The 10078-nt window shown below is 45.9% G+C and overlaps 3 protein-coding genes across 3 annotated transcripts; 1 reads left to right on the top strand and 2 right to left on the bottom strand.

The window, feature by feature from the left end:
* Positions 1-346: 346 nt before the first annotated feature.
* On the bottom strand, positions 347-2823 carry ccdc122 (coiled-coil domain containing 122). Its single transcript, XM_079236510.1, has 6 exons — positions 2788-2823; positions 2478-2623; positions 1233-1631; positions 1040-1156; positions 853-926; positions 347-631 (listed from the first exon to the last, which is right to left on the bottom strand). The coding sequence occupies exons 1-6, from the start codon at positions 2807-2809 to the stop codon at positions 559-561; spliced, it is 831 nt and encodes a 276-aa protein (XP_079092636.1). The 5' UTR covers positions 2810-2823; the 3' UTR covers positions 347-558.
* Positions 2824-2939: 116 nt separating this feature from the next.
* mtrf1 (mitochondrial translational release factor 1) lies at positions 2940-5066 on the top strand (the record flags this gene model as incomplete). Its single annotated transcript, XM_079236509.1, has 9 exons — positions 2940-3342; positions 3492-3586; positions 3664-3745; positions 3818-3925; positions 4000-4172; positions 4255-4372; positions 4478-4614; positions 4705-4803; positions 4962-5066. The coding sequence occupies exons 1-9, from the start codon at positions 2979-2981 to the stop codon at positions 5064-5066; spliced, it is 1281 nt and encodes a 426-aa protein (XP_079092635.1). The 5' UTR covers positions 2940-2978.
* Positions 5067-6215: 1149 nt separating this feature from the next.
* On the bottom strand, positions 6216-9245 carry wbp4 (WW domain binding protein 4; the record flags this gene model as incomplete). The annotated part of the gene is made up of 10 exons (XM_079236507.1): positions 6216-6832; positions 6935-7170; positions 7263-7465; positions 7559-7634; positions 7723-7817; positions 7932-8132; positions 8233-8359; positions 8782-8844; positions 8925-8997; positions 9235-9245. 10 exons carry the CDS (start codon positions 9243-9245, stop codon positions 6622-6624), a joined length of 1296 nt encoding a protein of 431 aa, XP_079092633.1. The 3' UTR covers positions 6216-6621.
* Between the last annotated feature and the right edge of the window lie 833 nt (positions 9246-10078).

Below are 10078 nucleotides of genomic sequence, written 5' to 3'. Positions count from 1 at the left end.
ACCACGGCCAGAGTTTCATGAAAAGGCAGTTCCATTGTTTCAGGGTTCTGGTTGAAGGCCCGCCCCCGTTACCCGGCGGCGGGCCGTCGCCTCGCGGGCCGTCAGGCGGCCGGTGAAGCGGACGCTGGAACAGCGTGTGCCAAAACAACACCGCGGCACCGACAGTTAGAGCCGACACTCGGCTTCTGTTGTGGACCAACGATTAACTGTCACCGCCTAAAATCCCATCCCACGCACGGCTGATGTTGCCCCGATTCAGTCTGGAGCAGCCGCTCGCCGTGCAGCTGTCCTGTTTAAAACACAGCAACCTCACTGAGAACACACACGTTTTAATACGGACCTCTCACATGCATTTACAGGAACACAATCAGAAAGAACAGGTATGTTAATAACAAGGTGATGGTTTTGTGATGAAATGAAACAGATCGCTCAACATTTAGTTGACACCGCTGCCCCCTGCTGCTCAACTGCAGTAACAGCAACACATATACCTGCAGGCCTCCCTAACAAATGGATCCTATACTAAACGGCATCATAAACCATGTTCATGCAGCTGGTTCAAGATGACGGCAGCTGCCCTTTGAGCTCGGCGAGCTGCCTCTCCAGGTGATGGACGTCTGTAGACATTTGCCTGAGTGAGTAGAGGAGTGAAGCACCTTGTTTAACACGTGGGACGTTAATGCAATAGAAGCCTCTGAATAGCTAAATAACAACAAATGTAAAGGCGCTTAAGGGAGATGGGCCACTTTAAATGTATTACAAATAACAACATATGAGTGGTTTGTTCCTAATATAACATGTGCACCTGCTGCATGAATACAGATGTATGATTGCTGCTGTTTGCATGCTTACCTGTGAGCAGCCTGGGCTCGGCTCAGCTGGCAGCAGAGGCGCTTGAGGATGGCTTCAAAGCGCCTGTTCTGGATCTGGAGGAGCGGAAACACAACATCACGGCCTTAGCGCTGATATCTTCCCTCCTGGTTCTGCATCCATGTCAATAACGTTGAATTAAATTCCCCATTCCTCTGTTTTGCCGTACCTCTATGTCTTTCTTTATCTGAGAATGAGTCTCAAACTCTTTTTTCACTTGCTCTCTCTTCTTAGCGATGGTCTCCCTCCTCACGGAGATCTCCCTCTTCAGAGCATCATTTTCACTCTGCAGAACAAAGAAAGAAGGACAGTAAACACTCTTAAAGTTTAGAAGTATACAACATCCACTTTCTTTCCTCCACCTTTTCCATGTGCACCGTGTTTCCATTTGGATTCTCCAGATCTTTCCTCAGCTCCTCTTTCCTCTGGGCCAGCATCCTGAGCAGCGCCCTCTTGTCCTGCAGCTCTTTGTGGGCGTCCGTCTGGCTCTCCGCCTGCAGAGCCGCCGCTCTGTGCGCCTGCATGATGCCTCGGTAAGTGTTGAACCTCTCCAGCGCCATGCGAGCTTTCTCTTCCTCCTCGGCTACACCGATCTGGAGCTCTGTGTTTTCCCCGCCGATGGCGACACAGCGACCTTGCAGGACGTTAGTCCGGCCCTCCAGGGCCTCCAGCTCGCCCTGCAGCAGCAGGAACGCCCTGTCTTTAGACCTCAGCTCCTGCTCGGCCGCCTCACACTCCCTGCTGACGCCTGAGAGAGCTGCCTGGAAAAGAAGGCAAATCAAAATGTCCAAACCTTCTCTGCAAATATACATTTTTGTGACACAAAGGGATTTGAAATAAGGAAGTAGATCAGATGAATTAGAGGCCAACTGGTGCAATATAAATACATGTTTTCACTAAATGTTATTCTGTCTGTCATCTGTTTGTCTGAGCACTATATTTTTGACTTAATTTAATATATATTGCACTGTTGTTGTTGTTGTTGTTGTTGATTGTCTCGTCTAAAGTTATGCACAAGAAAAAATCCTTGTTTGTGTAAAGATACCTGGCGAAAAAATGGTTCTGATTCTGATATATAAAATTGCTATTGTGGATTCTTTACTGTTTTTATTACGGTTTAACTGTTTATTTATACTACTACTTTTTTATTTTACTATGCGTTCACTTTACCTGTCTGCTGCTGTAATCCTGCAATTTCCCCACTGAGGGACTAATAAATAATAATAAAGGACTATTTTATCTTATGTCAACGTGTCTATTTGTTACCATTGTATTGCATGGATGCATATTCCTTATAATGAACTATTTGTTAGTTTGATATGTTGTACCGCATGTACTTAACTTTACATTAAACCAGGCTCACGTTGCCCCTTTGTGTCACCACAATATTAACAATATGTTCAATATAACCATAAATTCCACTACTGCTGTTTCTGCCACTTCTACAAGGACACGTTATAACGCTTATAAGCAGCTAGTTTGATAATTAATGAGTGAATCCGTGAATGAGTGAATGAGTGAATCCGTGAATGAGTGAATCCGTGAATGAGTGAATCCGTGAATGAGTGAATCAGTGAATGAGTGAATGAGTGTCGGGTGCAGTGAACCTGGAGGGAGGAGAGCGTCCTCCTCTTCTCCTCCAGGGCCTCCGTCTGGGTGAAGCCGTGTTGGCTCACGTCCTCCACGGCTCTGGTCAGCGCGGCCCCGGGCTGGTGCTCCGGTCCTGGGCCAGGAAGTCTGGTCAACCCGCGGGCTGTTAGAGGAGATGAACACCGAGAGGAAGCAGTTAACGCGAGCAAAAAGAGCTTAAACAGGTTTATGGTCCAATAAAAGTATCCTAACTGAGTTAAACCCACTTTGTTATAATGAAATGTATTTATTTTAAGACTATAAGTCTAACTGTAGTTAATATCTTACCAGAGTCACTCAAGTGAGACATGTTGACCTCAGTTAAACGATTTCCAAACGGCCGATACAGCGGCACTACATTTCCCAGAGTTCCCTGCGCGTCCTCGACCTCTAACTACATCCGGGTACGTCTCGCTACAGCAGCAGCTCTTTGACAGCAGCAGCACGTGTTCTCGCTGTATTGAACTAAATGAAGTCCGATGCTCGTCTCTCGCTGTTTGCGGCTGCGCTCCTGCGGTAGTCGTGTAGTTCCCAGCAGCGGAACATGGCGGCCTCTGACGCGTGTTTACTGGGCGCCAACACGCCTCTATCACGGGGACCTAGGGGACCTGTACGAGAGCCCGTCTGTGCAGAGGCACCTCCAGCAGCGCATGCAGGAGTTCCGGGACGTTCACCAGAAGCTGCAGCGCGCTTTCCTCAGCGAGGCGGACCGGAAGCTGCTCCTGCAGAGGCGCGCGGAGCTGCTGCCGCTGGCCGCTGCGCGCGAGCGGGCCGAGCGGGCCGGGAGGGACCTGGAGGAGCTGCTGTCTCTGCTGCAGGGTACCACTGCTGCTATGACCACTGGTCAGTGCACACGTAGACCGAGCATTGGTTCCTCAGGTTCTCTTAGAGGCAACATTGACAACACTGTTCTATAAATGCATGTCACGTGCATAAAGGTTGCAGGCTGTGTTATTAGGTGTCCATGCTGAGCTGCGTTCCTCTGCCTGCAGGTTCAGGGACCCCAGGTGAAGATGAGCAGCTGACCCAGCTGCTGAGAGAGGAGGAAGCACACCTCTCCTGCAGGGCGGCGGCCTTAAGGAAAGATGTACGGACACAAAAGAATCAAATAAGTGTGGATTTGTGTTATCGGATGGTTAATTACAGAGAGTCTTCTCTCTCCAGGTGGTCACAGCTCTGGTGCCCACCGACCCTCTGGACTCCAGTAACATTCTGCTGGAGGTCGTATCCGGACGGACAACAGGAGGTATGAGGGATGCAAACTGTCTTTTGAAGACCGATACCACACACAGCGTTTAACACCTGTCTCTGGCTGCAGGTGACGTCTGCCAGCAGTTCACCAGTGAGATGTTTGACATGTACCAGGGCTTCTCCTCCTACAAGAACTGGGACTTTGAGCTTCTGAACTACTCGCCTGCTGAGTGTGGTCAGTCACGTTTTATCTTGCCGTGGCGGTTCTAAATGTGGGGCATGATGGAGAAGTTCCTGTCTCTCTTTCAGGTGGTCTGCACCATGCAGCAGTGAGGATAGCCGGGGACGACGTGTACAGACACCTGAAGCATGAAGGGGGAACCCACCGGGTGCAGAGGATCCCTGAGGTGGGCCTCTCCTCCAGGATGCAGCGCATCCACACGGGGACCATGACCGTCATCATCCTGCCTCAGCCGGTGGAGGTGAGCTGCACTCTGCCTTCATCAGTCGGTGTTATGAGTATTATTGTTGTTTGACTCTCTCTCTTGTCCCATGTGCCAGTAGCTTGACCTCCACGTGGATCCAAAGGATCTCCGCGTCGACACGTTCAGGTCCCGAGGAGCCGGCGGACAAAGTGTCAACACGACCGACAGCGCGGTTCGGATCGTTCATCTTCCCACCGGTAAAACACGGCGGAGCGGCTCTGAGCGTCCAGACCAGAGACGTGATGCTTTCACGTCATATACACACTACTCCTCTATGTTTAAGCTCATCTTCCTTCAAACAGGAACAACAGCTGAGTGTCAGCAGACTCGCTCCCAGCTGCAGAACAGAGACACGGCCATGCGTGTGCTGAGGGCCAGGCTCTCCCAGAGCATGATGGGTAAAGACAGCGAGCAGAGGCAGACGGCACGGAAGCAGCAGGTGGGTGACCTCCTCTCACAAGAGCACTTTACAGCACAATGTTTGACTGTCTTCACTCCCTAGCTGTTCCTCCCGTTTGTCCGGCTGCAGGTCGGCACGCGCTCTCAGTCAGAGAGGATTCGTACTTACAACTTCAGCCAGGATCGCGTCACGGACCACAGGACTGGATATGTAGCCAGAGATATTAAGGTAAAATATTAATGTGGTTAAGAATTCTGCATAAATCACAAGAAACCTGTACATTTCTCGATTGTCGTTCTTGTGACTTTCAACCAGAGAGCTGATGTTAATGTCGCCAACTGTTTCTCATCGTTAAACTCGACGTCCGGTGTGTTCTGCTGCTGCAGGAGTTCATGAGAGGAGGGGAGGCGCTCCGGGATCTGATCGGTGACGTGCTGGGACATGCAGAGAGGGAGGCTCTGCTGCAGGCGGTGCAGAGCAGCAGGAGATGAGGCACCAGGCTCTGGTGCCTCATCTCCTGCTGCCCTGCTGCAGGAGATGAGGCACCAGGCTGGACGTCCTGAGACTGACTGCTTACAGAATGTTCTCCAACACGTCATGTCTGCACACCGGGGATGAAACGTACATTTAATATAAATATACGCTTGTGCAATAGTCGAATGCAGTTCACTCATACTTAAGATGTTTCTATTTTTCTAATAAAATATTTAATGATATATTTGTCATGGTGATTCCCTAAACAACACAATATCTTTATTAATGACTAATACTTGTTCATAAATGATCAATACTTTAAACTGCTTTAGGATAAACCAATTGCATTTTCTTAGCAGTTTTAAAACTAAGCTATTGTAGGTTAATTAATGAATACTCTGCAGCTGTACATACATTTCACTTCACACACATACTTGGCATTTTGCACTCTATTGTTTACATTTAATTTGCTAAATTAATAAATACTCTGCAGCTGTACATATATTTCATTCCAGTTATTTGTATTCTATTTTATTTGTGTATATATATATATATATATATATATATATATATATATATATATATATATATATATATATATATATATATTACTTTATTTTTATTTGTATATATCTTTCATCCCTGTTGCTTTATATATTTTATCTTTTGTGTTTATTTGTATCTGTAAACTGTAAGGTGCTCCTACGACAACACATTTCCCCTTGGGGATTAATAAAGTATATATCTATCTATCTTAAGAATAACTACCTAATGCAAAATAGATCATGTACATTTGTCTCTCTATATATATTTTTATAATTTGTGCTCTAAGTGGGAGTTTGGTTGTCTAAGTCATAATCTCATCTTGTGTCCTGGCAGACTTTAACATTACATGTGAGCCTGTTTACTCCACACATGGAGGTAAAACCTTCATATTAAAGTTCAGTAAAGATGTTATTGTCGGTAAATATCCTTCACCTCAGGGTGCGGTGAAGCCAGCTATCAGCTGTACACACACTCACTAAACACACGTCACACCATGCGTGTGTGTGCCAGCTGGCCAGCAACCTCCACATTTACTTTCTACTCATTCGACATCTTTTTATAAATATTGTTTTCACACAGTTGCATTTCAAAAATGATTTTACGTTTCCAGTATCCGGACGTTCATCATTTATTGAGATCACACGTTCCCGTCCTCCATCTCGCTGCTTCATGAGTTTGCAATGTTTCCACAATGATAAGAAAAATACAAATATGAAAAATACAAAACGTTATTAGAATTGCTGTAAATGAAAGAGGATGAAATGACAATATTGTACACGTGAGATAAGACTAGAAAAGTGTTGCACACCTTCATTATGACAGATCATAGTGCAAAGCATGTTGTGGCCATATTTATTAAAGGGAAAACTAAACAATGTGTCCTAAAAAAGATGTGTGCATCTTAAGTAAAGAAAATAAAAACACCTACATTTAATATGCTGGAAAAATGTAAAAAAAAAAATAATCCTAGAAAGAGTTTTATTTGAGTAAAGGTCTTCTGCGGCTGGAAGTCTTTATGTTTTCGGGTCAGTCGTCGTCGTCGTCTCGCTGCCGGAGGATCCTGGATCTGCCGTTCTGAGACTTGTTTTTCCTGAAGGAGGCCGGCCCGCCTTCCCCTCCCAGGGATGTGATGATGCGTTCCCTGAACTTTGCTTTCGGCTCCGGCGGCCGCACGGCTGGAGCGCTGCCGCTGGCGGTGAATCCCTCCACCTTCGGCAACTGCAAGTCCACCTTGGAACTGCAGAGGGAGGAGAAGAAGCGGTCAGAGCGTTGTCAGCACACGTATGTAGTGTGTAGCGTATGTAGACATGTCATCAGAGGACCAAGCAGCAGCACTCACTATGGATCCACCTCTTCCTTGATCTTTTCCCAGGTCCCGTATGGATTGGCAGTGTTGGGCCTTCTGGCTTGTTTCCTCACTGGAGCCACCTCCATCTTCTCCTTCTCTTCAGATTCAGCCGCCGTGCTTTGGACCGCTTCCTCTTCCTTCACCTCTTCAGCCTCCACTTCAGGAGCATCATCACTCACGTTAGCTTCTCCCTCCTCTTCTGACGGCTCGGCTCCTGCTTTCCTTTTCTGAAAACAAACAAGGAGGGGAAAGTGTGAGGTCTTCTTCTTTCTTAATTATTAATAATAATATTATTATTATTTGCCAGGACTCGTCTCACCCTGAAGCTGATCTTTGGAACGTTGGGCTGCTGGTTTTCTGGTTCAGGGACGTCAGCCTCCTGCGATACCGGGGCCTCGCTGGACCCGTCCTCTGCTCCTGGGTGTGGGCTTGAAGGCTTCTCCTGACTCTCCACCTTCATGCTGGACTCAGTTCCAGGCGGCACAATGGAAGGGAAGCCTGCTGGCTGCTCCCAGCTGGTTTCTGTGAGGGAAGGAAGACACAGCGTGTGATAATCAGACGGGACAGCAGCGGTTTTAAAACTAACTATTGAGGGATAGAACACAAATATTGCACCTCCAGTCTCTGGGCTGTAGTAATATGTATAACCAGTAGGACTGACTGCTTCCATCCAGCGACAGCCTGAAGAGCTCTAAACACAAACACAATATTAACACATAAGCAACCAACAGAGTTTGAAATCAGACGAATGCACAGAAACTATGAACATAAATATGAACCTCTGTCTGTGCAGGCGGTGCAGAGGCTGGGTTCTGTCCCTGGAAACCTTGTGGGGTTTGTCCCTGGAAACCTTCTGGTTTTTCCCATTTGGATTCTGTAGTTAAAATACAAACACAGCATAACGCCAACACCAGGTTGGAAAGAGTCTGTTTGACCATAAGGTGTAACAATACCATGTATGTTGGTTGTGTTTTCAGGCTCTTCTCACCTCCAGTTGCTGAGTTGTAATAGTACGTGTTTCCATCTTCTGTGTGTCCTTCGACCCAAACCTGTGCTTCCATTTGGCCTTTGAACTTTCTCGCTTTCTCTTGCTTTTGCTTCTGTTTTTTGGTCTGTGGTTGAGGTTTCACCTGATTTATCACCACAGGTTTTTTTGCCGGTGGCTGTGGAGTTATTTCGGCTGGCAATCCTAACACAAAAACATATATTTGAAGTGCTATGAAAGAGCAGAAGCTCCTCTCGAGAAGAAACGTTACACATTATTTAAATAAAATGTCAAAAAGAGTTACCTGCTGCCTCCCTTTCCATCCTCTTCAGATCTTCCTCATATGCCTTCAGTGCAGCCTCCTCCATTGCCGCGAACTCCTTCGACATACGCGCCTCCTGCTTGGCCTTGTCGATGCTTTTCTTTTTAATCTGCGGGAGGAAAGATCAAATGAGACGAGTGGTCAAAGAAATTAGCCAATAAAAAGAGAGCTTTAGAGCCGCAGCGTTCAGCCTGGACCTTATCTCCCCTGCCAGGCCTGAGCACCGGGCCGAGACCGGCAGGTTGTTCTGGGCCGTCGTCCATGAATATAGATTAACTCTAATCTGGGTTTTATAGTCATGCACATTAATGTGCATGTGTGTGCAAGCAGACGGAGAACCATGGAAATTGAATTACATGCAGACATATTTTTTTTGTTTTAGGGCACAATAACACCATAACTAAAAATCCAGTTATACAACTACTACTTTAAATATATCAAACTTCTCAGGCTGGCAGCATTTAACTCCTGGTAGGTGGAGCTATTCAACCCTTAAACACAGGCAGAATAAAGACATGTACAGCTTCGTACCTCAGAGATCTTTGCAGCCACATTTTCTTTGTGATTCTTCCCTCTTTCGTGGAACTCAACGCTCTGCAGGAACAAACAGGAGACACATTGGCACACTGTGGACTGTCTTCAGCAACATGCACTGCCTCCTCTGGACAACTCACAGGCTTGTTGTCCGCGATCCAGCACTTGCAGTAATTGCAGAACTTCCTTGGTTGTGACTTCCAGTAGTCAGCCCTGAAAACATGCACACAACTATCATGAACTAACGAAACGTGTAGAATCATTATCTTTAGCCTGGACAGCTAACGGGGCTAACTAGCAGCATTGTTGTCTATTTAAGATTAACTTGTAATAATACTCACTGAACCTGCAGACAAGTGTGTTCTGATTGTATCTCAATACTTACATTTCAAGTCTCGGTGGTTAAAGAACGACGAAAAGGTTTAAAACGAACCGAATAAAAAGACAAACGCTTCCCACATTTCAGGAATGACAACAAGGTCCGTTTGTGATGATGTCATCGCCAGTCGCCGGAGAGATGGTCCTCGAGCTGACATCAGATTTTGAGAAACACAAGGTAAATTATATATTCATGGGTTATAATTAATAAATACATACACGTTTGAGGTACATGATCTGCTAAAAGTGGGTTTGGTTTTTAAAGAAGTCGAGTTAAACCACACGGCATGTTAGGACCATTACCGTTAGAATGATAGAGCACATCGTCCCATATGGTCTAGCGGTTAGGATTCCTGGTTTTCACCCAGGCGGCCCGGGTTCGACTCCCGGTATGGGAACGACCATTTTTATAGTCTGCACCAAGAGTGTAAATACAATCTGACGTTTTATTGTATTTCACCAAACATTAACACATAGAGATCAGTTTGAGAGGGGTACATTTACACCTGTCATGAATATTCCACAATAAATACACATTAAAACACATTCAACATTTCTATGAATGTGACATATAAGAGAAATAAAGTACTGCTTTTTTGGTATCTTTTGAAATGTTTATGAGAACATTTTTATCTCTAAAAGGATGTCAAGGTAGACTTGACAAAAGTCTGGAAACAATTTGTTTATATATAAATGAAGGATTGTGTGTCTGTAATGTGTATTGTTGTGTCTCCAGAAGCTGCTCAGCCTGCAAGGCGAGCTGAGGATGCTGGACCAACTTTACTGATTCATAACTTGTATATTGAATTTCAAATTCAATTTGCTTGTGTTGGCACTGTGGGAACCCGGGACGTGGATGCAAGGAAGACAACAGAAGACTCAGAGACGACAGTAACAGATAGTGTTCTTTAAAAAA

The sequence above is a fragment of the Taurulus bubalis genome (assembly GCF_910589615.1).
Source record: "Taurulus bubalis genome assembly, chromosome: 21".
In the NCBI taxonomy this organism is placed as follows: Eukaryota; Metazoa; Chordata; class Actinopteri; order Perciformes; family Cottidae; genus Taurulus; species Taurulus bubalis.
The sequence above is the reverse complement of the archived record's forward strand: the minus strand, read 5'-3'. Positions and strand labels throughout refer to the sequence as shown.